The sequence below is a fragment of the Drosophila ficusphila genome, unplaced genomic scaffold (assembly GCF_018152265.1).
Source record: "Drosophila ficusphila isolate 14025-0441.05 unplaced genomic scaffold, ASM1815226v1 contig_791, whole genome shotgun sequence".
NCBI lineage: Eukaryota > Metazoa > Arthropoda > Insecta > Diptera > Drosophilidae > Drosophila > Drosophila ficusphila.
Window position 1 is genome coordinate 25,194,709 of NW_025064737.1, and position 27,185 is coordinate 25,221,893.

The 27,185-nt window shown below is 43.7% G+C and overlaps 11 protein-coding genes across 13 annotated transcripts; 8 read left to right on the top strand and 3 right to left on the bottom strand.

Moving 5' to 3' along the window:
* Nucleotides 1-4,435: 4,435 nt before the first annotated feature.
* On the top strand, nucleotides 4,436-7,163 carry LOC108099448 (sterol O-acyltransferase 1). Its single transcript, XM_017202986.2, has 3 exons — nucleotides 4,436-4,659; nucleotides 4,737-5,600; nucleotides 6,112-7,163. Exons 2-3 carry the CDS (start codon nucleotides 4,949-4,951, stop codon nucleotides 7,149-7,151), a joined length of 1,692 nt encoding a protein of 563 aa, XP_017058475.1. The 5' UTR covers nucleotides 4,436-4,659; nucleotides 4,737-4,948; the 3' UTR covers nucleotides 7,152-7,163.
* An 11-nt stretch (nucleotides 7,164-7,174) lies between these two features.
* On the bottom strand, nucleotides 7,175-10,488 carry LOC108099452 (cyclin-dependent kinases regulatory subunit). 2 transcript variants are annotated; one of them, XM_017202993.2, is made up of 3 exons: nucleotides 10,356-10,488; nucleotides 7,708-7,784; nucleotides 7,175-7,640 (listed from the first exon to the last, which is right to left on the bottom strand). In XM_017202993.2, exons 2-3 carry the CDS (start codon nucleotides 7,764-7,766, stop codon nucleotides 7,409-7,411), a joined length of 291 nt encoding a protein of 96 aa, XP_017058482.1. In that variant the 5' UTR covers nucleotides 7,767-7,784; nucleotides 10,356-10,488; the 3' UTR covers nucleotides 7,175-7,408. The 2 variants fall into 2 exon arrangements, with proteins under 2 accessions (XP_017058482.1, XP_017058481.1); XM_017202992.2 differs by lacking the exon at nucleotides 10,356-10,488 and having other exon boundaries at nucleotides 7,708-7,850.
* On the top strand, nucleotides 8,259-10,391 carry LOC108099451. Of its 2 annotated transcripts, none has more exons than XM_017202989.1 (3): nucleotides 8,259-8,584; nucleotides 8,792-9,211; nucleotides 9,874-10,391. In XM_017202989.1, exons 2-3 carry the CDS (start codon nucleotides 9,004-9,006, stop codon nucleotides 10,065-10,067), a joined length of 402 nt encoding a protein of 133 aa, XP_017058478.1. In that variant the 5' UTR covers nucleotides 8,259-8,584; nucleotides 8,792-9,003; the 3' UTR covers nucleotides 10,068-10,391. The 2 variants fall into 2 exon arrangements, with proteins under 2 accessions (XP_017058478.1, XP_017058480.1); XM_017202991.1 differs by having other exon boundaries at nucleotides 8,800-9,211.
* Nucleotides 10,489-11,174: 686 nt separating the features above from the next.
* LOC108099450 lies at nucleotides 11,175-13,165 on the top strand. Its single transcript, XM_017202988.2, has 2 exons — nucleotides 11,175-11,581; nucleotides 11,739-13,165. Exons 1-2 carry the CDS (start codon nucleotides 11,326-11,328, stop codon nucleotides 11,930-11,932), a joined length of 450 nt encoding a protein of 149 aa, XP_017058477.1. The 5' UTR covers nucleotides 11,175-11,325; the 3' UTR covers nucleotides 11,933-13,165.
* An 80-nt stretch (nucleotides 13,166-13,245) lies between these two features.
* On the top strand, nucleotides 13,246-14,837 carry LOC108099449. The gene is made up of 2 exons (XM_017202987.2): nucleotides 13,246-13,471; nucleotides 13,531-14,837. The coding sequence occupies exons 1-2, from the start codon at nucleotides 13,450-13,452 to the stop codon at nucleotides 14,703-14,705; spliced, it is 1,197 nt and encodes a 398-aa protein (XP_017058476.1). The 5' UTR covers nucleotides 13,246-13,449; the 3' UTR covers nucleotides 14,706-14,837.
* Nucleotides 14,838-15,055: 218 nt separating this feature from the next.
* Nucleotides 15,056-16,974, top strand: LOC108099290 (transcription factor Ouib). Its single transcript, XM_017202682.1, has 4 exons — nucleotides 15,056-15,219; nucleotides 15,288-15,829; nucleotides 15,889-16,137; nucleotides 16,196-16,974. Exons 1-4 carry the CDS (start codon nucleotides 15,100-15,102, stop codon nucleotides 16,422-16,424), a joined length of 1,140 nt encoding a protein of 379 aa, XP_017058171.1. The 5' UTR covers nucleotides 15,056-15,099; the 3' UTR covers nucleotides 16,425-16,974.
* Nucleotides 16,975-17,105: 131 nt separating this feature from the next.
* Nucleotides 17,106-18,376, top strand: LOC108099295 (transcription factor Ouib). Its single transcript, XM_017202689.2, has 3 exons — nucleotides 17,106-17,253; nucleotides 17,319-17,839; nucleotides 17,902-18,376. The coding sequence occupies exons 1-3, from the start codon at nucleotides 17,134-17,136 to the stop codon at nucleotides 18,293-18,295; spliced, it is 1,035 nt and encodes a 344-aa protein (XP_017058178.1). The 5' UTR covers nucleotides 17,106-17,133; the 3' UTR covers nucleotides 18,296-18,376.
* Nucleotides 18,377-18,531: 155 nt separating this feature from the next.
* On the top strand, nucleotides 18,532-20,035 carry LOC108099646 (transcription factor Ouib). The gene is made up of 4 exons (XM_017203276.1): nucleotides 18,532-18,710; nucleotides 18,761-19,299; nucleotides 19,355-19,600; nucleotides 19,657-20,035. Exons 1-4 carry the CDS (start codon nucleotides 18,591-18,593, stop codon nucleotides 19,940-19,942), a joined length of 1,191 nt encoding a protein of 396 aa, XP_017058765.1. The 5' UTR covers nucleotides 18,532-18,590; the 3' UTR covers nucleotides 19,943-20,035.
* On the bottom strand, nucleotides 19,986-21,317 carry LOC108099647 (transcription factor Ouib). Its single transcript, XM_017203277.1, has 4 exons — nucleotides 21,125-21,317; nucleotides 20,554-21,068; nucleotides 20,252-20,497; nucleotides 19,986-20,193 (listed from the first exon to the last, which is right to left on the bottom strand). The coding sequence occupies exons 1-4, from the start codon at nucleotides 21,242-21,244 to the stop codon at nucleotides 20,061-20,063; spliced, it is 1,014 nt and encodes a 337-aa protein (XP_017058766.1). The 5' UTR covers nucleotides 21,245-21,317; the 3' UTR covers nucleotides 19,986-20,060.
* A 57-nt stretch (nucleotides 21,318-21,374) lies between these two features.
* Nucleotides 21,375-23,140, bottom strand: LOC108099660 (transcription factor Ouib). Its single transcript, XM_017203295.2, has 4 exons — nucleotides 22,891-23,140; nucleotides 22,117-22,823; nucleotides 21,813-22,058; nucleotides 21,375-21,693 (listed from the first exon to the last, which is right to left on the bottom strand). The coding sequence occupies exons 1-4, from the start codon at nucleotides 23,029-23,031 to the stop codon at nucleotides 21,528-21,530; spliced, it is 1,260 nt and encodes a 419-aa protein (XP_017058784.1). The 5' UTR covers nucleotides 23,032-23,140; the 3' UTR covers nucleotides 21,375-21,527.
* Nucleotides 23,141-23,396: 256 nt separating this feature from the next.
* On the top strand, nucleotides 23,397-27,183 carry LOC108099459 (VPS35 endosomal protein sorting factor-like). The gene is made up of 12 exons (XM_017203007.1): nucleotides 23,397-23,505; nucleotides 23,573-23,663; nucleotides 23,717-23,830; nucleotides 23,890-24,064; nucleotides 24,117-24,772; nucleotides 24,828-24,994; nucleotides 25,053-25,335; nucleotides 25,391-25,701; nucleotides 25,763-26,094; nucleotides 26,153-26,461; nucleotides 26,529-26,797; nucleotides 26,853-27,183. Exons 1-12 carry the CDS (start codon nucleotides 23,489-23,491, stop codon nucleotides 26,958-26,960), a joined length of 2,832 nt encoding a protein of 943 aa, XP_017058496.1. The 5' UTR covers nucleotides 23,397-23,488; the 3' UTR covers nucleotides 26,961-27,183.
* The last annotated feature ends 2 nt before the right edge of the window (nucleotides 27,184-27,185 follow it).

Sequence of the window (27,185 nt, forward strand, 5' to 3'; positions counted from 1 at the left end):
TTACACCAGTCACATTTCAAATCCCCCGATCGTGTAAGTACACTCAAAGTCAAACAAGATTTGTTTAACAATAAAAAAAATACAAATATGTGGGTTTTGAAATGTGGGGTTTTCTGTTTGTTCGCACTGATAAAAATGCTAATGTTTGGATTTGTTTGCCCAATTGGTCAGTCAACTTTTTGCTTTCCATGGAAAATTTTGGAAATTATTAGAGATAGCGAGTTTAAAGTAATTAGGAAGCAAACTGATCATGACAAACTGTAGAAATTTCGTTTGTTTCTTAGTTCCAAATCGCTACATTTTTGATTTATAACTTACCAATTAAATTTTGTATAAAATTAGTTAGTTAGTTATGTTACAAAAAATTAAGAATATAAACATTAAATTTGTATCGCCTTAGGAAAAGCGTGTTTCGGTTAGGATTCTGTGTTTTTTATAAAGTAGAGAAGGCCAATCAGTGGCCCCAAAAAAATCGCATTGCATACTTTTTCGGGTTATGGAACAATGCAGGCGTCAGCCAATAAAATTCTACGAGCAGCGCCATTTCTATCAGCGGCCACACAAAAACTAATTCCACATAATGGGCCAATCTACATAAAAAATCGCCCGTTAGCTCGGTGGACTCTCCTACCCTCTGGTCGTCAAAAAATCGATGAGCGGAATGGGAACGAGTCGCTTTGGCTGCCACCCCGCATAAATTTCCAAATAATGTAATGCTAAAAAAAATCAGCACACGAGTGCGAGTGAGAGGGGCTGAATGGGCGAATTCGGGGGAGCAAATAGAGTTCGAAATCATGAACCATACAAAATGAAAATCCACCCTCGAAAAAAGTTGCCAGCGTTTTTTCCGTTCGTTTTTATTTTGTTTTCTTTCCCTTCCTTTGTTTTGTTTAAGTGGGCAAAAAAGGAGAACGCAAAAAGCATTGAGTGGGTGGGTTTCTATGTGTTGGGGAGGGTGAACGTATTTATTTGAGTGTGTGTGGGTGGATTCTGGAATCACACTGAAATAAAATAAGCCAGAAAATAGAAAATAATATTAAAATTTATTTATTAAACCGAAATATAACATTCCCATCATCCCTAAACAAAATATTTGATATACTACTCTTGCCAAAAATATAAATTAAAATTGGTACACCAATTTTTCAAGTATGGTGGATGGTTGATTCTAAAAGACTGTTTCGCTTTGTTTGCAAAACAATCAAAAGCGAACAGAGCGCCATGTTCGTTCCGAGTTTCCTCGGCTCCCCGGATTTCGCCCCGTTGACATCGTTGGCGACATTAAATATTGCTAAGCGTTCTTTCTTTTCGACTGCCCTGCGACTACCACCGATTTCCACCGCTTTTCCTCCTTCGCTTTTTTCCGGCCAAACCAATTTCAAGCATATTTTTATGACTCCTCTGTGCAGGCAGACGGGTCAACAAAAGTCCATTGGGCTGGCAGGCGCAGCAGCTTTAGTTTATTTTGCAAACGTGTGCCACCGGCCACGCCCCCTGGTACAACGCCCCCAAAAATACAGGACTATGTGGGGCCATGTGCTAGACGCTAATAACGTGGCGGCCAAAAACTGGCAGGAAATGGTCAAAATCCAGCAGTGAATCCTGCCGAGGGTTCGAGGGTTTTGGCCGCTCATCCATATGTTGAGATTCCCTTAGTCCTGGACGTGAGTTCAATGAAGCTGCGAAAAAATATTCCTACGGAAATTGGTGATTGGTTAGTGCATTACGAACAGGCAGTAAAGTATCTTTGGCTCATTGGTTACAGCAAGATTTATATTTAATTAGAAAGTTATACACAATATACACAAATATGTATTATATGTATATCAAATCAAAATCGTATTTCAAAGCAATCCTTATAAAACTTAGCTTTCAGATATCAGTGATATTAGAAGGCATAAATTTAAAGATCCTTTGTGGGTAAAACTTCCGCTGAAATTCTAATCATGGCATCATCGCCACATACATTTTGACTGCGTTTTATGGGCCTTTTTACCAAATTACAAAAATGCGCCATTTCTAATTTGTGTGTGCTTTTTTGCGTTGTTGCTTTTGTTTTCATTTCGGGACACACAAAACTGTGTGCCTATAAACCAACAACAGGACGACAAATAACGGAAATGACAAAACAGAAACACACACACACTCACTAGCACCCGCCGCCCACTTGGCCAACCCGCTTTTCCCACATTCCCAAAAATATGCAACATTTTTTATATGTTTCTGCTTCACAAAACTTTTGCGCAGGCAGCATCATAAAATTTTTTTCTGCTGCTGCTGTCACTTTTTTCCTCCGTTATTGTTGCTGTTGTTGCCCTGTTTTTGGTTTGTGGCCAGGCTTTTATGTTGCTTTCTATATTCGTATGTGTGTGTGTGAGTGTGTGTGTGTGAATGCGCGCGAGTGTGTGTGAGTGCTTTTTATGACCCAATATGGCCGCCACAGAGCGGCGTACGTGTTTGCTTTCCCGTGTCCGGTCTCCGGTCGCCGCTTTCTCCTCTTTCCGCTTTTATTCTTCGCAGCAGTGATGCCACCGATCTATTCCATTATTCCCATATATCATCCGTATTGATATGTACATAAATAAGCGTGTAGACACTTCCAATAACTCTTATATACATAACTAATCAACACGGAAAAGATTTGAATAAGCGGATTTGAAAATTTAACAGTTAATCTTTATTTAGCTTAAAGATATTTCTAAAAAGGGATTTTCCATCCATTGCGATTTTCTTAAGGAAAAAGGCCGACGTGGCAGCACTGACTTCCAAGTGCGGGTTTATGAATTATATAGATTTTTATGCGGTCGCATATTATTTTTGTTGCCTTTTTTGCTTCTCCCTCTTTTTTGTGTTGGCCCCGACTCCTTGGATTCGGCCTCCATGGAACGGGGGGCAATAAAAATGTCTTTTTATGTGTACGTTTGTCTCCTATCCTGGCCAAAGGATCTCTCGCCCGTTTGGTCGCTCCATAATGGCCGCCTTCAGGCGGCATGTTTATGAATACGCTTCGACTCCGCTCCGCTTTTGGTTCCTGTGCTTTACGAGTCCTGGTACTGGCGCAGCTTTTATTATTCCTATTTTCATATATATTACACTCTCCATTTTTGGCTGTTATTTTTTCGCTCTGGCTCTAGCTGCTGTTGTCATTTTTGCATTAATTTCATATTTGGTTTATGGGTATGTGCGTTGAGTTTTTCTTGCCGCTGCTGTTTATTTCGCATAAATAATAAATATTTTTGGTTATTGCGTCTGCACAGTATTAATATTATTTTCAGCACAACCATACACACACACACATCCACAGGCGTGCATCCTGCGAACCGCAGGACTCATGGCCGTGAGCTTTAATTTCGGCTCATTTTTCGCTATCAAAACACTATGTTTATGCTCGTGTATTTGTTTTTATTCCACTCATCGGTACACGCACATACATATGCATAAACTTACACTCTCGTAAATATTTGCAATTAAATATGCCAAAATACACCAAAATAAGTTCACACAAACACACACACATAGGCTCTTGTGCATTTCGCAATTTTGACCATATTTGATGTAGCCATACCAGCTTCCATTTTTGCTGTAAATTTCTGGCTTTGAAAAATTCGTTAATTAAAAATTTCATAATTTACACACAAGTTAAGTATATTTGGTGAAATATTTGAAAACCATATTCAATGATTCAATGCAATACCACAAGCAAGCACAAAAAACACATTTAAACATATATTTTTTTTCGCACCGCATTGAAGGGTTTATGTTTGCTTGCTGACTTCATATAAATCCACAAATATTTAATATTAATTTCCAGTCTTGCTTCAGATCAGGTTATTTACCTTTCAAAAGTTTAGTTGAACCTTAGCTGAACGATAAGTCTAAAACATATTATGTAATTTTGTTTTAATGATACATATATTATGAAAAAGCTTTAGGAATTAATTTCATTAGATAAATATTCAAAAGCATTTGCATGGAAAGTTTTCCGAGTAGTTTGTCTTCATTAATTATGCAATAGTTTTACTCAGTAAAGTACATCAAGATCACAGGTGCGCTTAGCCACATAGTGATTACAAAACTTGGCTAATCTTAATAGTTTTATTAGCCACTATCACTATCAATAAAACGAATAAACTTCGATAGAGATATCTGCGGACAGTTTAACATTATCAAAACGCACTAACGGGCATGAGTTTGCTCTTATATTTTGTAGCCACTTTTAGTTTTCAACCTTAAAAACTTCCTGGTTCTATTTATGAATAAAAAGTTAACAAAATCATATTTTGCAGTACTGGCCCCACTGTGCGGAATGCACTGAGGCAATCGGGTCAGGCCCATGTAAACAAATCGAGTGCATGTGCACTCGCTTCTCGAAAAGCACCAGTGGCCACCACGAGGCCAATGGACAGCGCTTATCGCACTTGTGGCGTAGAATAGTCTGATTAAAGTGCCGTTGACAGCTAATCGTCTTGCTCAAAGTGCGAGATATTAAACCAAATGTATTTCAATTACAATTGTAGCGCACTTAACATTAGGTCCCAGTGTCGCGGGCGTTAAATCGGGAGCTCAATCAAAAAAAAGAGCGGAGTGACTAAGAGAGTCGCGCTCAGAGACGTAGTTTATATTTTGGAGCACACTGGAGAACTTCCGAAAACTATTAATGTATGAATCCTCTAACAATAGAAGTACATATAAAAAAAATAATTAATAATTATTCATTTGTATTATATGGTTTCTAGGACCCCCTTTATCGCCACCACTGTGCGGTAAAGCAGCCAAGCGCCGTTATCATCGCGGATTTGAAAACACAGCAGCGCCAGCGACGCGGACATTGTGCAAACTGACGTCCCCGGGGGCAGTCGCTCAGATCGGTTGAGAAACACGGCTATAAATCAAATCAGGTGGCCAGGATTAACAGCTAAGAACAAAGTTACACCTTGAAGTACCTCTAATGGCTTCGGAAAACCAAGAAAAACGGGGCGAGCAGGGGGTTCAGGCCAGGGTGCCGGACCTCAACTTTGTGCGCGACAAACTACAGAAGTTCCAGTCAAAAATGTTGCAGGATTTCGAGCAGCGGCTGTCCTGCATGGTGGAGGATGTCCTGCAGGATCTCCGGCAGCGGGAGCTGCGGGCGCACGAGTTCCCCAACTTTGAGAGATCGGATCGGAAGAGCACTTGGCATAATCGCGTGACCAAACAAACACAATCAGACGTCAGCGACTCGCCAAATGGCCATGCAAATGACACAGAATCAAGGCCTCCGCTCCAAGCCGAAAAATCTGGACAAAAACAGAGACGACGACAACTGCCCGAAAAAGTCTTCGTCGCCCGGGAATCTTACCTCACCGCTCTGCTGCAGGTGGAGCACATGCGCACCATCTACCACATCTTCTACATTATTCTGGTCATGTTCCTGCTGAACGTGATCTGCCACGACTACTTCGTGGAGGGGCGGATCGACCTCGGGCTGGGCACCTTCCGCGGCGGACTGCGCCGGCTCCACTGGGTATTTGGAGTCTGGCTGCTGGAGCACGTCTTCGTCCTGGCGCTCTACTTCGCCTTCCGCGGATGGGCTCTGGTGAGGCACAAGCTGAAACCGCATAGTGAGTTTGGGGTCGATAATCTTTTCTTACTAGGAATTCCTAATTGTTTTAGTTTACCTTTTTAGTGATAGATTATGAGTAGATAACAGATATGCTACTTTGTATACTTTATCAGTATGAAATGGGGAGTGGCTTAGGGCTACAAACCTTAAGCTATCACATCAGAACCTTTTAGTGAAAGGAATTCGAGTTTATATACTTTTACTGCGTAATTTCTGACTCTTAACAAGGAAATTACGACGACCGTGTTTATAACAAAGCAAAGTCAATTTCTTAGTTAGTCATGTTGCTTTTTACCACGTTCACTTGAACTTTTTTTAATTGAATTGATAAATTTGTTTTAACTTTTTTATAGAGATTTTTAAGATAAGCTTTTTTATATAAAGTGCTAAGATTTAAAGATCCCATTTCTTATTGAAGATTTTCAAGATAAGCTTTTTGTATACAAAATGCTAAGAGTTTAATTTTCCAAACCAAACCAAGAGACTTATAAGTTTACCATTTCTTAAAGGTTCACTCCAGCGTTTCTGGTCGCATAGCTGCCTGATCCTGTACATCAGCTCCCAGCTGGTGTTCTGCTTCGTGTCCACATCTCTCTGCCTGAAGTTCAACCTGCCCTTCGTAAGTGCCTGTGTTTTGTTGCTGGAGAGTACTCGACTCCTCATGAAGATGCACGCTTTCGTGAGATACAACGCCGAACGGGTTATAAAAGGAAAGGCCAAGAAAGATGACGCGGCGGAGGAGGGAAATGAAAAGGAGGCCACTGGACGACCCTTTGTGCCGCCATTTAGTTGCTACACCTACTTCCTGTTCGCACCCACACTCATCTACCGAGATAGCTATCCGCGCACATCGCACATCCGCTGGAAGTTCGCTCTTAATCGCCTTCTGGAGGTGGTAGCCATAGCCTTCCTGTACGCCTTCATCCATGAGCGGCACATCGACGCGCACTTCGGGCAGTACGGCCTGGAGCCTATGGGGCCCTCGCAGTTGATCCTTAAGCTGTTCGGAATGATGCTGCCCAGCGCTGTGATCTTCCTGTGTGGATTCTACCTCATCCTGCACTCGTGGCTGAACTTCACGTCGGAGCTTCTACGCTTCGGCGATCGAATGTTCTACAAAGATTGGTGGACGTCGCACACGTACGACGGTTACTACAGAAACTGGAACGTTGTGGTGCACGACTGGTTGTACGAGTACGTGTACAAGGATATGTATAGTCATGTGTTCCGGGGATCTAAGGTGGCCGCCTCGCTGTCGGTGTTCATGATCTCCGCGTTGGTGCACGAGCAGGTTCTCGGATTCGCCCTGCAAATGTTCTTCCCGGTGATGTTCTTCTTTTTTGGCATCGTGGGAGTTGCCCTGGTCTTCCTCATGCGCAGTGCTCCCAAAGTGCTGGGCAACATCTTCCTGTGGTTCTCGCTGATCCTGGGCAACGCATCGCTTATCTCACTGTACGCCATGGAGCACTATGCGTTGAAGAACTGCGATCTGAGCCGGCAAAGCTGGTCGGATTACCTGCTGCCGGCGGCTTGGCGCTGCTACAATTAGTCAATTATTTAATCACAACTACATTTTAACTGTCTGTACAGAGGGCGTACGCTTCGATTTGTATTTTAAGGTAAATAAACTTAAAGAAATAAACAAAAACGTCTTCTTCATGGCGTTTCGTGTCTTTGAACTTGCCGGCAGAACTGCTCTTAAAGCTATGGATATTGTTATTTTTATTTTACATCAGTGTGTCTGATGCTAACTTATAAAATACTGTGTGAGCATTGGTGACTGTCCTTGGAAGTGGATCCCGCACGTTAACCGCACAGGTTGGCGATGGCCTGTGCCGCATTTGCGGCTGCCACCTGTGGCGCGTCCTCCGCCGGAATGCGTTTGCGGCGGAATAGAATGACGTGGGGCTCCGGAGCGTGGACCATGTAGTGCACCCAGCCGGGACTCTGCTGCACGCCCAGGTTCCGCCACTCGGTCTCGGTCATCAGATGAGCCTTTGGCACATGTTTGGCCAAGTCCGGGGGCAGGATTACGTGCCTGCAAGGGGGATGCGGTTAAAAGGTAAACAATCCCTTCGCAGAGCGATAAGAGCATTCTCAAATACCTGTATTCGAAATTGTCATCGAAGTACTTTTCCGAGTACTGGATCTGATCAGCTGGCATCGTAATAAGTCAGAAAACCTGAGGGAAATTAAATATTTTAACCGAAATAGGGCAATTAATGAGCTGGTTATGGCACTTTGCTGACTTTTTAAACTATCGTTAGGGGTACTTGTTATCGAATGTTATCTGGTAACTGTCAGTTTGACAGCTACCTGGCGGCTAATTTAAAGTTAATAGAGATTTTCTTGTTTTTGAGTTTTGAACTGTTTTTGTTGTTTCTGTCACTGTGTTTCGGCTTGTTTCCCACTAAAACATTTTACAGCATTGATTTCTAACATTATTGGTAAAGGCGAAATGGGGAAAACACAAACCATTGTTGTTAAGAACCTTAACATTTCTGTTAGCAAATGCTGCACTCTAACATTTTGATGACAAAAAGCGCCCTCTATAGGAGAAATGAATAAAAAACAGAGTTTTTATCGGAATGGCAAAAACTGAAATTTCTCCAGATAAATCACGATATAAATATATTTTTATACGAGCAATATCGATATGTTGATATTTTGATATTATCAACAACCCTAGAGGCTCCATCGATGGGCAGAGTTTTTATATAAGCCCCTCTATGTGCCACTCGTCTCTCGCCAGGAATAACAACAACCAGCCAGGCCAGGCGACAACAACATCGCACACGCGTATAAATAAACGTGAACGCATGTACTTAATATTAGCATAGAGTTGTCGCCTGCGCGTATTACATATACATAACGTCCGTATACTCCCATGACAACGGGACCTCACATCCAGAACAACAACAGCAGCGGAGGAACAGTTAAACGAATAGGAGGAGCAGAGGAACCCAAGGGGAATTTTTAGAGGTGAGAAGAGGAATGAAATAAATACAGTCGAACTTCCATAAGCGAAACAAAACCCTCGGTGTTAATATTTTAAATGGTCGCCGCAATTTAATTGACCAAGCCCCTTAAAAAAGTTTAAACTGTAATCACTATACACTTAGAAGTTTCGCATTAGGGAAGTTTGACTGTATGTACAAGGTAGCAGACCGCAATTAGCAAAACTTTTAGTCCAACAGGCACCCACCACACTACCACAAGCACTAAAAGATCTCGATGTTGGTGTAAGGAAGCAAAAACACCTGCTGCTGCTGCCTGTGGAAAAGCTGAAGGAATAGCTGCTCCAAACTGCCCAGGTGACATCAAACCAGTTGGAGGCGACGCACCGGCCGCCTTGAGGAAACGGAAACGGTCACGCACACGATTTCGGAGTAGCGACCACTATGAACGCCAGCCTCATCTATGAGATACTCATGTATCTGAACTCGTTCTACTTTGGCATGTACGCCGCCTTCGAAGTGGGCGTGTGCGTTTTGAAGGGGATCTACGGCGAAAACGTGCTGTACCGGGAGGCCAGTATCCTGCTCTCCCTGTGCATCATAGAGACCCTGCGCATCGTCTTCGGTCGCAAGAGCAGTCTCAGCGATCGTGGTAAGTGCATGAGTACTTTGAAAGGAGGGATAAACCCACCGGCAGCGATGATGACATGGCGAAATTATTTGTTTTCCCCGCTCCCACTTCCCTTGCCACTGAGGCCATAACCCATAAACGTTTGGGCGTACATATATGTACATATATGTAGTCCACACGGCGTATGCGTAATTATGGTCATCACCCCGGATGAGTGTAAGCGCTTTTGGGGAGGCAGGAGTGGGAGAGGGATGGCGCCCTTCTGGCACATTAAGCAATATTCAATGGAAATCTATCAAAGCGAATCATCGAAATGAGCCAGCAAGGCATCTAATGCCGAAAATGTGATTTCAAAAGCAATTGGGGCTCTAAAAATTACCTTAATGAGTTAATTTTATACATTAGAGGGAGTGTCAGAGAAAATTTTACTGGTATGGGAACAATTTATGCCATACATTTTTGCTGCTAATAACAAACAATGCTCATTTAAAATGATTTCAATTTTCTCTTTGGCAAGACATATCGATTAAAAATCTGTAAATATTTCGAAGAAAACCTCGAACGAACTGCAATATAAACAAAACAAATTTTAGTCCCATATTCTAACTGTGGAATACGAAATATTTCCTATTATTTCCCCTGTATAAATATCGCTCACATTATTACCTATTCTCTATTTGCAGGCTGGCAAGCAACCGCATCCGTAATATTAACACTGCCCAGTCTTGCTATTGTTATCTACTTGTGTTGTTTTCAAACCTTTGTTCTCAAACTCGAAATTATTCTGAGTGCCTTAATGATCACCCTACAAGGTGCTGAACTAGTCTACGCCAGCATATTCATTTGTACAATGTGTCGCCCCGTGACATACACCTAGCAGTTGATAAACCACGTTGCCGCCGCCACGTCAACGACCAAGATCGAGATCAAGACCAAGCCAGCACTAACACTCCCACCTGGAGGAGAAGGAGGCGGAGGAGAAGGAGCATCCACAGCCGAGCGACGACTACGACGAAGACGAGACACTTTCCTTTGGCACTTTCACATCAAGCGATTCGCAAAGACCTCCAAACTGAGCCACCAGTACACAACAAACTACACTAGTCCACTTAAGGATCCACTTTTAATACCCGGATATTAGAGGGATTTCATAGCCGAAACATACCCATTGGGTGTCACTCAAGGTACGTGGACCTTTATGAACTTATATAATGCGTACAGTTTATTCCCATCCGCGGAAAACACATCCGAACGTAAGGCGACGCGACCGATTCTATCAAAAGCAAAGCTGCATTTAATTTGCATTTCTTGGTTGCATTCTTTTGTCCGGCCTTTGTGGCGCTGCCTCCCTGCTGCTCGGACCCGCTCGGTTTTGGTATTTTTATACGGCTCTGATGGTCTAAAATTATATGCCAACTGCATGCTCATGCAACACCACTGCTGTCCCCTAGGTGCAATGTACACTTCTAATTCGAATGTAATATACACGAGCCACTGCGGACGCGTTAGGCTGGCTAGAATGGCCAGATGAGAGGGCCGTTTGTTGTCACTTCGGTTCTCTCGATTCGGTCTTGGCTAGTGATATTACGATGTGCGAACTACAAAATAACATCTAAGAAAATATTATTATTTGTAGTTTATATTTTAAAAATCCAAAACATATAAATTGAAAGAAACATAGAGGCAAATAAGACCTCTTTTGCATTTGTAGGGAACAATTTAAGGGCAGTTCCTTGCCCGAGGGAGCTGCTCGCCGAGGGAGGCTAATAGTATTTCCCTTAATAACTTTTTGTGAGCTGTGAAATCATCCTCCCACACTTTTGGGCAGGCCATCCGCCGGTCAACGCTGACCAAAACAGCGAGCAGGGAAAACAAATAAAAGGCGACAACGACCAGCAGCACATTATTCAAATAAACAGCACATTTCGCAGCAACAAACCGTGAGACCGCCGATGTGATGCCGCCGCTGCACTGGCCAAGCGAGCAGCACGGCAGGTCCGCGTTATTATTATGGTCAGTCTATAAATACAGTGCCCAACGCAAGCAACGCCGCCGTGCGAGCGATCCGGGAGATCGATTCGGGCCAATTTGCGTAGACTTCGAGGGGCGAGAGGAGTAGTCAAGCCGCCACAAAGATGCCGCCCAAGCGGCCACCGCCGCTCGTGCCGAAGAAGCCGAATCCCAGCATGAACTACGAGGTGTTGATCTACCTCAACTCGTTCTACTTCGGCATGTTCGCCTGCTGCGAGATGGCCATGGGCCTCCTGAAGGCCATCAATCTCAGCTACACTGGCCATACCCTGGCACTGGACACGGGAGTGATGATTAGCTTCATTGTCTTCGAGACGATCCGCCTGATAATGGGACGCATGAGTTCGCTGGCCGACCGAGGTAGAACGCTCCCGCTCGCCTGACAGTCTAATTATAGGATCCGCTAAAACACAGCCATTGCACAAAATGTTATCATTTAATACAAATGATTTTAAAGCCGTCTTCTCCTTACAAAAGCTAATCAGTATTAATCCTTTTTTATCTCTTTCGATCCCAGGTTGGTCGGCCATACTGTCGGTCTTCATGACCGCACCCTGTTGCGCGGGCGTTTCCTATCTGCTCCTGCTGCAGACCTACCGACTGCGCCTGGAGTACTGCCTGTGCACCCTGCAGATTGCCCTCTACTTCACCGAGGTGTGGTATGCCATCGTCTTCGTTTTCTCGCTGTGTCGTCCAGTAACTTATGATTAGCCACATATATACATGAAGCCACCATCAGCCAACCGGGAAGAGTTGCAGATGAGAAAGTTTAGCAATATACAGGATCGGAGATGAATATGATGAATTGTAATGAAATACCGTGGAGATACATTGCAGTAGGCAGCTGAATTGCTCATGGCCGAAACAAAAAACATATGTAGCATATTAATACTTATGTATAGTAAGGTTTATGATAACATACACACACTCTTATATACATATATTTAACGGTTTTATATACAAAAATTGTTAACATTTAAGCATCAATTGGAACCAATATAAGACAACAAGCTAAAACTTAAACTTGAATAATTTTCACATTTTTAAGATGGCAATTTTTTTGTAAAAAATATCGAAAAATACCCAAAACAAATTTAATGTATGGAATTAATCTAAAATAGTTTGCAGATAACTCGAATCATAAAGAGAATTGTAATAAATAGAATATGTCAAAATCTAGTCAAAAACAGGAGCATCTGAATGTAAATCGCCGAAAGAGCAACAGAATTATTCATTACCACTAAGCGAAGCAGTTAGTAGTTCACACCAATATTCAAAAGAAGGAACTAAATCAAGCCCAGCAAAAGTCTAGACCATGTGTGTACTTTAATGAAGATACTTTATATAAAACTAGCAAATAGCGTAAATAACATGTTCAAGACGGTACTAAAACAAAAACAATGCGTAAAAACATATACAAAAGCAAAAACAAATTAGCTAAATCATATTAAACATTTTAAGGGTGTTATAAACTAGGCAAAAACCATCCATTATAGTGCCGCAAAGTCCTTGCGAAGTTCTTCTCACTAATTCTGCCTATTGGCAACTGAAACCCCCGATAAACCACGCTCAATTATCCCCGCCTAAAAGGATCCGAGGATGGGAGCGTAACTGCAGCTCCACTAATGCTAGTCAATAATGTTCACAAACATTTTCTAAGCTACACCGAAGATTGTGTATAATTTGTAAGACCATTTTGTGGTTTCATAGCAGACTAGCGAACGCAAAACTCTCAACAGTCCACAAATCTCATGCTTTTAAAACGACAATTTTAATTAATGAAATCCGCTCCAAGCTGGACAAACCAAAACCAAAGCCACATCCTATGTTGAATAATTTACTTGTATAATATTTATGTCATTTCGTTGAACGCAAAATGTTAACATACTTTTAAAGCGCGTGTAAAACGGATTAGTTAATAAAGAAAGGAAAACCAAAGCCTAAGAGATTTTATGACAAATTATATACACTCGATGAAAATACCAATTAAAGATCAAAACCGAAACATCTTCGTTTGTTGTCAGTAGGCTAGGGGTTCCGCACGATTATTCGGATCTAGAAATGACCGAGTATTTATTTCGAGCAGGCAAAATTTCAGACAACTTTCAGCCTCACCTCACACACAGGTTTTCCAAATTGGTGTAGTTTCACAATTTGAAACCGAAACTGCTGCAGGTCCGTGGAACAAGACAAGTTGATTCGATCAACGGAAATTTTCAGTAATCTCCATGGATAGAAACTACAAATCGGGTGAGTCGAAGGAAGATTTTTGGAGTGCTGATATTTATGCCTACATCTCTATTTTACAGACGAGGCCTTTGGTCAGTCCAGCAGCAACAGTCGTCGTGTCATGTGGAAGCTCAACGGGGAGGAGGAAACCTTCGACTCCCTGGTCAACTATCGCCGTATCCCCGTTCGCACGGTTTGTGTTTCAGCACAGCAGAACAAGAGCCAGGACTCCTCTCTGCAAAACAGAAAGCGCAAGGCCAATGAGAGCTGGCGGCTGCTCCTACGCGACTTGGTCAAGAAGAGGTCCACTATCCGAGAGCGCGAGATGGCCAAGAAGGCGGTCAGCCTGAGGGAACCAGTGTGGAATGCCAGCCAGACGTCAGCCACCTCGCTGCCGGAAATTAAGGAGTCGAGTCCCAAGGAACGGGCGGCCATCTACTGGCGGCGTCTCTTCGACGAGGTGCACAAGCCACAGATTGAGGAGCAGAAAGTGCCGGGTGCGGAGAAGGAGGATCAGGTGGACGTCGCGCTCACTGCAAAGCCCAGCCTAGCATTGCGCTACAAGCCATCCCACGAGTCGTTGAAGTTCAAGCGGAGCAATGAACTCGCATCAGGACGATCAGGGCCCAAATCTTCCCTCGAATCAAAGACCAGCAAACTGGAAGCGAACCTCAAACTGGAGACCTTCAGCCTGCCGCCGCAGCAAACGTGCGTGGTGCGCGAGGTGGAGCCTAGGTTTGCCCACCAAAGGCGCATGTCGCTAGCCACCGACTCGGATTCGTGCTGCTCCGGCGAGCTGGAGGTCCCCAACAACAGTCCCGTCCTGCAACAGGAGCCAGGATCTCGTCCACACAAGGAGCTGATCAGGGTCCATGTCTCCGCACCCAAACAATCTCCACTTGCGGAAGGAACGCAACGAAGTACGACTCCGAATAGACGTCGCAATGTGTTGAGCAAGGTCAACACCGGGACTAAAGAAGGATCCCTTATAGCAGCACCCATCACAGGGGGCAACAAGTGCTCCAGGACCAGCGGAAGTGCGGGCACCTCTAACATGCTCACGTTACGGCAGCGACAGCAGGAACTCCATCGCTACCGCGTCATGGTCGAGCGGAGGCGCCTCGATCTCCTCGAGCTGAAGATAGCCCGCGAGCGGGAGGAGGCGCTGCACAACGAGATCCTCTTCCACAAGGACCTGCAGATCAAGGAAAACGTGATCAGGGCCCATGAGGACAACGACTGCTCGAACGCCTAGGACTTCCCCAATTCATCGGCAACTCGTTTAGATACCAAATTCATGGTGGTTTTCCACAATTCGCAGTGGCCCTGGCCTCAGCAGTACAAATTTTTAACACGAAATAAACTAAAAAAAGGAATACTCAAATAACACAATTATTTATTTATTTTAACTTAATTACGAACTATATGCTTAGAAAGAAAGTTCCTCATAGTATATTGAACACATAATTTATGTTTACAGTATTTTGAAAATTACACATTCCAATAAGAATTCAAAGTTCTTGGCGCGAAAGTTTTGTTTTAAAGGGGGTCTGTTTTCGTTTAGCAACACTTAACACCCGCGTTTCGTTGTGAATGGACTTTAGCCCCAACCATTATTTTAATTTGTTTGTTTTGAAATAAAACGTGAAATGTTAATAAATGTTTGTCGAGTTTGCGGCAGAAGTACGCTGTGCCCCAAGGCCCAGGATCTCTTCAAGCCCGGCAGACAGGAGACCCTTCGACGCATACAGATGATCACCGGAATTCGCGTGAGTTTTAGCCGAAAATATAAATAGATCATGCAAATATATGTGCGTGCCCCTTTTTTATGGTTCAGCTGCAGCAGATTCCCAATGCACCGGATATGGTGTGCTTCTGCTGTCAGACAGACCTCAATTCGGCCATGATTTTCAGGAGGCAGTGCATTCTAGAGCAGAAGAAATGGGTACCAGTGGAGAAAGCAGAAGAAGTCGAGCAAAACCAGGAGGGGGAACCGAAAGATCCAGTTCCCAAGAAAAGAAGGAACCCACAACGAAAGGCTCGATCCAAGGTGCCATTAAAAATCGTAGAAGTTCTTATAAAAGCAGAGAATAATGCTATGGTTAACGCAAAAGGAGGTGATGAAGAATTCGATCAGTTGACGGAGATCTCTAGGGAACCAGATGCCACAGATGGCGATGTAAATCTAGATGACAGCGATGTAATTCTAGACGAAAACGATGATAAAGATGACGAACTCCGTTTAGTAGACAAGGATTTTAAACGGCGCCGCAAAGTTCAAATCCACAAGTGCCAAACTTGCGGAGCCGTTAAAAACAATAAGTCATCTTTGGCCAGACACGAGTTTGGTCACACCGGGGAGAGACCATTTCCATGCAAGTGTGTAAAACAATTTCTAATTTATCTGAGTTATTAGACTTATGAGCCATATTTTCCAGGGAGTGCACAAAAACCTTTCTCTCGGGAAACGAACTGAAGGCCCACAACCTTACCAATCACACCAAGGAGCCACCGTTTCCATGTCGTTACTGTGAACGTCGATACTTCTCGGTTATCGGCAGGAAGAAACACGAAAGGATCCACACCAACGAACGGCCCTTTGTGTGCGACCAGTGCGGCAAGGCCTTTACAAGGACCTGCATCCTGAAGGCCCACATGGAGTCCCACGCGGTGATTAAAAAGTTCAGGTATAAGGAAACAAATATTTCACCATTAAATTAAAACTCTTATTGGACGTCCTTTTAGCTGCGACGTTTGCGATCGTTCGTTCAGTTTAAAGAAGCACTTGATGACTCACTTTATCTCGAACACGCACAAGCGGAATAGCGATACGGCTACATTATCGTCATCAGAATCCATGTCCATGTTCGGTACCGAAACCGATGAAACCTGGTCGCAAAGTACTGATCAGACTAGTCTCTTCAACGAAGAATTGGTCCAGTCGCACTTTGACATTTTGTGCCAGGAAATTTAGCTCATTTCAAGACGCCATTGGTATAGTTTATAACTATCCTTAAGGTTTACCACAAAATTCATTTCGGTAAGTAAGGAACCTCAAAAGACATCATAAAATCTGGCTCTGCAGAGAAGTTAAAGACATCTTTGGCTAATCAGATCTGTTCTACCCTGTAGCTATTATTCATGTTTATTCTTTTAAAACTATATAGTAATCAATACAACATAATGTAGTCTGAACCCTTTAACATCACAATTGCGCCTATAGAATGAGTGCGATAATACGATTTTCCTTAAAGTACGTACGTCGACTGCATGTATTATTTTTATTTATTTGAAAAACGAGATATTAACAGCTTTATGAGTTTGAAAATTCATTTCATTAAGATTTCATTGATTTTGAAGGGAATTTGTTTGCAATTTGCAGATAAAAATCTCCAAGCTGTACCTAGATTTGAAAACCCGTTTCACATTGTCTGTATTCATGAGTTCAATACTATTTCTTACATTTATTATTAGTATGTGTTATTTGTTGGCAGTTTCTGGTCCTCCAGTCTGCTCAAGCTATTGAATAAACGTTACTTTTTTCAAAAAAAAAAAAAAAAACAACGCAAATGGCGTCTTGAATACATTATTCGCGTTTTCCTGTGACTGACGACCCAGCTGTTAATTCCGATTTACGGATTAACATGGGATCGCATTTGAATCCGAAGAGCTGAGCTGACAAGATGCTGAACGATATCTGCAGAGTGTGCGGTAGGCAGCTGGGTCTCCAGAAGGGCTTAAATCTTTTTGATTTAGTCAATAAAAGATATATAAAGCAATTACACATGATAACCGGACTAAGGGTAAGTTAAAAAGCGTTTAGAGGGGCATAAAACATGGTGAGCTAAAATTTTTTTATAAAAATCAGTTGGAACCCTATCCAAATACTCCCGATTTTATGTGTCTACGCTGCAAGTCGGATCTGAGATCGGCATTAGCTTTCCGTAGACTTTGTATCAAGACCCAGCAGAAGTGGATCGCCATCGAGAAGGAAACTTCGTCTAGCGAAACGGAAAGTGAATCGAAATCTGAGCTCGAATCGGTCAATTTTGCTGACTCTAGTACTTTATTGGGGAACGACGATAAAAGGGAGCTAAAAGAAACTTTTCATATTCCTAATAAAGAGGAGCCCCTGGAGCTCCAAGAAACTTTTCAAATACTTATTAAAGAGGAGCCCTTGGACGAAAGTCTGATTCGAGAGCAGGAGTGGCAAGAGAAAGAGGATTGTATTCCAAAGATAGAAGACCAGAAGATTCCAATAACAACTCAAGAACCCAATCCCAAAGATAAGATCTTCATATGCGAGCTGTGCGGTACGCATGCCACCAGCAAACCTTCTTTTCAACGCCACATGAGAAAACACACGGGCGAGCGACCGTTCTGCTGCAAGTAAGACTTCCCCTGGTATTAGAATTTCAAATGGGTATGCTAATTTTTGAATCTTATTTGAGGGACTGTCAGGCAAGGTTTCTCTCTCCTGCGGAACTGCGTGCCCACTATCGTGTCCACACCGGTGAGCAGCCGTATGGCTGTCGCTATTGCGAGAAGCGGTATGTCAGCTACATGGGAAGGATGAAGCACGAGAGGACTCACACCAACGATCGGCCCTTCGTCTGCGAGGAATGCGGCAAGTCCTATACCGACGCCTACATTCTGAAGAATCACAAGCTTATCCACACGGGCGAGAGGCCGTTCAAGTGCGATCTTTGTGACCGATCCTTTCAGAGAAAAACCCATTTGTCGGCGCATTTCCGGTCGATCGTCCACCACCTAAATGTCGAAAGCCAGGAAAGCAACGCTGTAAATAATAATGAAGATAAAATTTCTAAAGCTTGCGTATTGTAAAAGGTAACATTTCCTGAACAACAAAAGGGGATAACATTTTAAATTTGTAAACATTTTAAAAATAAAACTACAAAAAAGGTACTTAAAGCTCTTTAAAGTTTAAAATTTATACCGGTGTTTATTTCGGGGGATCTTTTGACCGTTAAAACTTTGTGATTTTATGACAGTGTTGTATAACAATTGTATGTTTCAAACAGAGCTCAGGCGTTTCGTAGTAGATAGCTATAAGGTTTTGTGTGACTGTCCATGTTTACAATTGGGAATTTACCAATTTATCTTCGAATAATCTGGTAAAATGCTTCAAAATGTTTGTCGCGTGTGTGCCAGCAGTACGGATGACTCGAAGTCGCTTAAGCTATTCAACAACAGTGCACAGAAGGTCTTGCAACAAATTAAATTACTCACCGGTGTTCTGGTAAGAAATTGTTAATTACTGTCCTCTGTAATTGATTCTTTTAATGTCAGCTCCAATGTGATCCCGAACTACCCGACTGGATGTGCGAGTCCTGTCAATCGGACCTACAGAACGCCATTTCATTTCGGGATCGCTGCCTGAGTAGTCAGAAAATCTTTGAGGAGTCTGTGGTTAGGAGAGAAGAAACCACGTCCCGTTCCTCTGTTCGCCGCAGTGCCCGATCACAAAAAACTCGTCATGAAGAGCCCACTCAAAAGGACCCGCCCAGTCCTCTGGAGGTTATGATCAAGTTGGAGAACCTGAGCAACGGCGACGAAGAGGACGATGGCATCGATCACCTAGATTCCTGCAATGAAGCGGATATGGAGTTCATCAAGGAGATGCCCTCATCTTCAGAGGAACCCGCTTCGCCGATCAGGGTGAAAAGAACCCGCCGTCGGGGTCTTAAGAAAGGCGGGAAAGGAGAGAAGCGCGTCAAGGTTCCGCTCCCGATTTTTTTCTGCGATCAATGCGGCAACAATATCACCGGCAAATCTTCTTTCGATCGACACCTGCGCAAGCACAGCGGCATAAGACCCTTCCAGTGCGAGTAAGACAATCGTTTTTCACATCATTGCACGTGTGTTATATTATAATTCATTCAGATTATGTCCCGCCCGTTTTCTTTCCTCCGGCGAGCTGAAAAGCCACCAGGTGATGCACACTGGAGATCGGAAATTTCCGTGTCGCTACTGTGACCGCACTTATGTCAACTACAGTGGACGCCTGCGTCACGAAAGGACCCACACAAATGATCGACCATTTGTTTGTGCCCAGTGCGGGAAGAGTTTCACCAATTCGTACATTCTTAAGAACCACATGCTTATTCACACAGGGGAGCGCTTGTTTAGGTAAGTAGATTATTATTTGATTTGGATACACTTTAATGGATTCGATCTTTCTACAGATGCGAGCTGTGCCATCGGTCTTTTGCACGGCCTACCCACCTGAAGACACATTACCGCTCCAACACCCACAAGCACAACGTGGAGAAGGCAAAGGCAGAATCGGGAGAAATCCAGCAGGCACTACCTAAACCAGCGGATCAAGACAAATTCGAAACGGAAACCGTGCCAGAAGCGGAGGCTAATGCCTTTACGATACAAGTGTCCTTGCCTGTGGAGCAGGAACAGGATTCGTCGTTGGATTTGGCAGCTCTGGAAACATCCACTCTGATGTACAGTACAAATTAGACCATTACCGAACCAAACTCAATTTATAAAAAGCCAAAAAAAGTTAATGTACAAGTATTTATTTAAATTATAGTGTAAGAGAGTCCTAAGTACAAATAATATAGCACTGGCTTATTTTCTATGATAACACCATCTCTGCTGAATCCTCCTCAGGGTCAGCAGCTTTCAGCATGTTGCGTCTGTGGGCATTCGAACGGTAATGAGAGCTGAGATGTGTGTCGCGACTGAAGGACTTATTGCATAGGGTGCACCTGCAAAAGAAGTGAAGCTTATTAACTGATTAAACTGTTCGTCTGAGTTAATGCTCACACAAAAGCCCGCTCGCCGGTATGAACGAGCATGTGATTCTTCAAAATGTATGCAGTTGTGAACGCACTGTTGCACTCATTGCAGGCAAAGGGACGCTCGTTCGTGTGAGTCCTTTCGTGTTTCACACGAGTGCTGCAATCTGAGAAACAACGAGAGCAGTGGCGACACTCAAAGGGTTTCTCCCCGGTGTGTTTGCGTATGTGGCGCTTAAGTTCTGCCGGCGTACAGAAGCGATCCGGACAGAATCTATAGAGCAAGGATTGACTGATGATATCTGGTTCATCTACAATAAACCTACTTACTCGCATTTGAACTCCTTCACGCCACGATGTCGCTTACAATGCAGTACAAATGCTACTCGTCCTTTAATGTGGTTTCCACACTCCTCGCAAACAAAAATGCCATTCGATTCCCCTTGGTTCCCCCTTTTTCTTCTTGCTTTTGACTTCATAGCGGATGCCTTTGTGTTTGGTTTTTCATTCGTATCCTGATCGCTTTCGTAAATAAGGTAATCTACTTCACTAAAAACAATTTCTTCATCGTTGTTCGACTCCTCGTTGGCTTCTGATTCACTTTTAATGCTTTCCATGTTGATAACTGGCTCGATTTCTATACTTATCTGTGACTGATCCGTGTGCTCCTCCTGCTCAGGTATCCTTCTTTCGTTCTTAGAGATTTCAATTAACTCTTTTTCACCCAGCGATTCGAGCAGCTCCCTTTCGACCTCCAAACAACGTTCCCGAAAGGAGATAGCTTGTTTCACTCGTGTTTGGCAGGAAATACATAATAAATTGGGGAACTCGATGCAATTGGCCAACTTTAAATGAAAGCAAATGGATTATTTAAAACAAAAGCAAGCAAATGAAGACTCACCGAAACCCCAGTTACTAGTTTGATGTGTTCCAATGTGGTTTGGTTGCGCTTTGCAAATATATTTATTGATTTATTAGTATTTGTGGGTTTCCCACAAGTACGACACATTTTTGAAACCATTTTCTAGGCACAAAACAAATCAAACTAAAATGCGCCGAAAATGTTGTAAACAACGATAGGCTCGTTTCAATCAGCTGTTCGCCATTCATGCCATTCACAGAGAAACTAAGGTAAAATGAATACACTGTACTTTAGGTTTGAAGCTTGGATTTATTCAAGATTAATTTCTATTACAAGTTATATTTGTATGATCCGAAGAAATGCTCCTTGGCTTTGCGCCGTTGTCGTGTTTGCATCGCTTGGTATTGCTAAATATATTATAAAGTATATTTTTATTCTCGTTTTAGATGTGCAGACTGTCCTCCTCTTCCTCCTTAAGTTCACGCTTCTGTTCCTGCTCAAGAACCTGCTTCATTTCGGCCTTCTCCAGGTGACGTTTGTGGACTCCAGACCGGAAGTGGGTGCTCAGGTGGGTCGGCAGCATAAAGGACTTGTCGCACAGTTCACACCTTTAATTAGAAAGGGAAAATTACAATTATACTGTGGCAGTAGGATAATGTCTGATTAGTGGCATGTATTCTAATTGTTTTTTTCCAGTTGACTCCTTGATTTATGAGTTCCGTCTTACCTATAGGCCCGCTCTCCGGAATGTATTAGCATGTGATTTTTAAGGATGTAGCCCGTAGTGAAAGCCTTGCCGCATGTGCCACAAACGTAGGGACGCTCGTTGGTATGGGTGCGCTCGTGCTTCACGCGGGTGGTGTAGTCGGTGAAGCACCGGCCGCAGTACTGGCAGGCGAACGGTCGCTCCCCTGTGTGCTTGCGCATGTGGCGCTTCAGCTCGGAAGTAGTGCAGAAGCGGGATTGGCATAGTCTACGAAAAAAATTCCAATCCAATCAGACTGCACCAAAAAGGACAAAGATACACTTACTCGCAGCCAAACTGTTTGTCTCCACGATGACGGCGGCAGTGGAGTTCAAAGGCCATGCGACCCTTGATGTGGTTGCCGCACTGGTCGCATATGTACACTCCTCCGGTGCCACGACGACGTGGATCATCCGAACGGACCTTTGGCTTTGGCGGCAGATTGCACTTCTTTACCACAATGCTCTCCTGTTCGTACTCATCATCCAGCACGTTATCCAGTACGGCCACCTCATCATCGGAGTCATAGACATACGAGTCGTTCACATCGCCCACAATCAGCTCTGTATCCTCGTCCAGCTCCAAGGTCTGCCCTTCTTCCTCGCCCATGATCGATTCGTATTCGGCCTCCTCAATCAAGGAGGCTCCATCATCGCCGCCAGCATGTCCCTCGGCCACTTCGTAGTAGGTACTCTCGTATTCCACCTTGGTATCGACGATCTCCTCCTTGGGCTCCTCAAGGACGATTTCCTGGTAGGTGGCGAAGACTTCTTCATCGTCCGGCGGCTGGTACTTTTTTACTGCCTCGGTAATATCCTCGCCCATGACGGCTGCGCGGTAGAAAGGCGAGATTCCTTGGCGCTGTTCCTCGGTCAGCTGCATGAGCAACTCCCGTTGGGCGGCGATGCAACGCTCCCTCAGTTTTATCGCAGAGGCCAGTTCCATACTACAGCACTCGCAGATCTGGTCCGGCAAGCAACCATAGTTCTCCAGCTACAAATAAAACAAGGAAGGGTTTTATCTCTAGAAAAATCCTGTATATCGATAGTGGAAAATTTACTCGAAGGCCTGTGAGCGCCTCAATGTTGTCAATCGTCTTTGTGTTGGTCCGGTCGAAAATCTTTGGCGACCGCTTGTTGCTCGCATACTTTCCGCACACGCGGCAAGTGCTCTTCAGGTGTTTCAGCGCAGATTTCGACATTTTGTAAGTCGCAATCCGAAATTAAATGATTTTTTAAGACAATCAGAACACAAAATAAAACGCGTCGCTTGTCAACTGCATTTGACATTCGCCCGGAAGTGCGCTGTTCAGGCTGCCATTCGCCCCGAATGACGACAGTGCCGTAGTAAAGAGTTCGAATTGAAGTATTATTATTATGTTTATCCTTTTTAATATGCTTATGTTTTCTTGGAAAAAAGTATTTTATATTTATTTATGTATATTTAATTAAAAATCAATGGATACAAATTTCTTAATATAAATAAAAAGCATGTTGGGATACTAGTATTTTAAGACGTTGTTCTAAAAATGGAATGTCAACAGCACTTTCGAGTAGGTACAGTTATTCGCCTATTTGCGACCCCCATATTTTCGTGCCTACGCCCATGGCAGCTAGCAAACAGCTGTCTGGAATGCCGACAACAACAACCACGACGCTATGGCGAACTTGGAATGGTATTTCTATTTATTTTTCCCGAAAAAAAAACAAATAATTGTTGATAAATAATGCATCTGACTGCAGGGTGTGCGTGCCACGATGCTACGAGGTCCGGAAGAACCGCCTGGCTGGCCAGGCCACGTTGGATCATCCACTGAAGCAAAGGACTGTGACGGTGGGTAAATGGTTACGCCCCTATTCCTAAACTAAAGTGCAAATATTCACCAGGTAGTAGACAGTAATCCCTTGGCCAGGGCTTTGGAGGGCACGGATCCACTCTCGCAGTTTGCCCGCCAAGACGAGGAACTCAATGATCCACTGACCCAAATGGTTAACGAATTCGTAAGTAGAGCGGCACTAAAAAAAGATTTTGGACTAAACATTTTGCATCCGGTCAACAGGACATCAAGTCAAAGCGGCGGGAGCGGGATAGAGTGGAACCAGAAGACAACACGCTGCAGTGGAGCAGTCGTCGGCTGGGCATACTTAACCGCTTTACCACCAACGAGAAGCTATCGCTTTCCACCAGCTTTTTGGTGGCATCCGGAAGTTTAGACGGTGGCAGTGACAGCAGTAGTAAGTCCGTCGGATTTGAATATCTATTTCATGTTACTAATCTCAATTTTAGTCAAAGCCCAAACCGTGGTGGCGGACAAAACGAAGTACCGTCTGGAGCAGTTGGATCATTTCGATGATGGCAGCATGCGGCACATGATGGATCTCACGCAGCAAGAGTACATTCAGCGCTTTGAGCAACTCAAACAGGAGCTCATCCAGTCCTGGCACAACGATCAGCGGGTCAAGGCCCTCAAGATTGCTATTCAGTGTGCCAAGATGCTGGCAGACACCACTGTGCTGCAGTTCTATCCGAGTCAGTATGTGCTCATCACGGATATTCTGGATGTTTTTGGAAAGCTGGTTTATGAACGGTTGCGGACCAAGGCTTCTGGCGATCCTGCAGCCTCGGCGGCTATGTTGGAGCGAGAGCGAGAGGCTGCCAGGGACACTTGCCAGAATTGGTTTTACAAGATCGCATCCATTAGGGAATTACTTCCACGACTTTACTTGGAGCTCTCTATATTCAAGTGTTACGAGTTCCTGACATCTTCACGCGAGGAATACGAGCGAATATTGCAAAGATTGACCCATCAGTTGAGGGGTATAGCTGATCCATTGGTATCCAGTTATGCCCGCTGCTACTTAGTTCGCATGGGCGTGACACTTACGCCCAGTAAGACATACATAAGGGAGAACTTTAGCGATCTGTTCATAATATATCCTCAGGTGAGTGTGATTATTTAAAATAAAATTTGTATGGCTATCTAAATTTTGTTTATAGATCTTTCGCTTTGTGGCTCGCTTCAACCTGCATCCGGAAATCGTCACTGCCAGCTCCTACCTACAGCTATATGCACCAGCCTTCGACTATATGCTGCTCTGCCTGGTTCACAAATGCGAACTGCACACGCAAGATATGCTCAACGAGTGCAAGCAGCTGAAGAACAAGTGGGTAATATTCCTTTGTAAGCTGTCAGTTATAACTTTTTATTGTATTTATCCACAGCGGGGCTATTTTGATGTCAATTCTTAGTTCCTTCAAGCCAGAGTTTATTGCCACAAATGCATTGGAATTCATAGAGTTAATAAACGCTTCCGATACGCCTGGAATCTCCAAGTCCCAGTTGCTACGCTCCCTGGGAAGCAGCGTTAGCAGCTGCGCTCCTCTGCAGGAGCAGCGGATTTCCTTCTTGAAAGCCGCTTTCGAAACCATCAACAAGTTGACGGATCCTAATGAGTATATCAACTGTGTGGAGACTTGGGCCGTCTTCGTTTCTCAGTACTTTACTGTAAGCTTACAGCATTATCTGTTAGTTTTGTTTGAGTTTTAATTATTTTTAACAGGTACACGAGGTTAACCGACTGTTGGGCGAACTGAATGCGCGCATGTGCCTTGGCAAAGCCTATGAAAAACACTATTCCCAGTTGCAGAACATCTTAACTAAAATAATGCAAAACTACCGCAGTATTGAGCTCCTACTTATCCAGCTAAACTTTCTGCCCTACTTGGATCTCTTTCAAAAAGAATCGGTTCGTGTGGAAGTGTGTAAGAACATTCTTAGTTTCTACAAACAGAATAGTGAGGAATACACCTGCGATGCTGTGGTCACGAACGCCCTTATGTATCTCGGGAAGATTTTGAATGATTCTGTCAAGTGAGTAATTCATTAAATTGCAAATATATTGTGTAAACTAAGATTGATTTTATTTATCCAGTGCTTTGACCGTAGAGGATGAGCGGCGCCAGATTTCCCAGCTTATAAATGTCTTTATCCACAAAGTTAATTTTGGAAGAGACTTGGAGCAGCAACTTAGTTTTTATGTGGAGGCTCGTGGAACATTTAGCAACCTAGATGCAGTTTATGTGACACTTGTCCAAGCAGCCTGCAAGTTAGCCACCCGGAATCGCTCGAAGTCAACGGGTTTTGTCAAGGCATGCATCGCCTACTGTTTTATTACCATTCCCAGCATAGGAGCTGTCCAGCAACAAATGAACTTGTATTTGCTATGCGGTCAACTTGCACTGCAGCACCTTTGCCTGGGGCAGGGTCAGTATTTAATCACATTTTGGTTGTAATTTTTAATTGATTTTACTTTCCATAACAGCTGATGCTTGTTTTGAGGCTGCCTTGCATTTGGTAAATGAGCTGCCGGCAGCCACCGTGGACCTTGACGGAAAGCCGCGTAGCTTAGAGCGATTCTTGGTCTCGTACATGTGCAACGTGTTGGCTACTTTGGTCGTGGTTCCGGATAGTCCGGAACAAGGGGTCCTGTATTTCCTACGGCTCCTACTGGAGGTGATTGGCAGACATGAATTCAAGGCGGACAGCACGGCGCCGTGTATTATTTATCTGCATTCCTTAGATATGCTTTATGTGCAAAGCCTGGAAAAGTTTCCCTATCACATCAAAGGCGGTAAGAGTAACACATTGAATACAACTCTATTTTATTGTAACCTTTACCAACTTTACCCGCACCACAGTGGTTTCAAATGACGATTTGTATGGCCACGATCCCAAATTTTTGCAAGAGATAAACAATTTGTGTGCACAGGTGGTCGATGCCATTCTTCTCCAGCTCAAAGCACTGGGCGCGGCGCAACAACAACGATCACAAGCTGAGCTAGCTTTGGAATTGTTTTTACGGATCGTGAGATACGCTGACTTGGAGAAGGAATCTGTTGCGCAATTGGCAGTCAACCTTTGGCACCTAGCCAATAAGGCTCAATCTCAACTGGATGTTAAGACTCTAGTATGTTTAATTGTTTCTTTGATTCATGTCAGATTCATTCAAAATATTATTTCAGCCGCAGACTCTACGCAGTGTGGAGCTGCTGTACAAACAAGTAAAGGATGCCTCAACTCCACAGGCTCAGGCTATTGCCAAACTACTCATGCGCATGCGCAACAGTTGAAAATCGAGCTAGTAGAAACTAATGCTAACCGCTGAGATTATATATTTTTTGTGTATAAATCTTTTACGGATTTACTGCCCGGTTTTATCCTGCGTTTGCGCTTTTGAACCTAGCAAGGAACTGACAAGATTTGTATTACATTTCTGTGCAATTACGAGTATGTTAGAGCGTTTAAAGACTTGATTAAAATTTTGACGTGTAATTTCGTGATGTGCGCCTCAAATA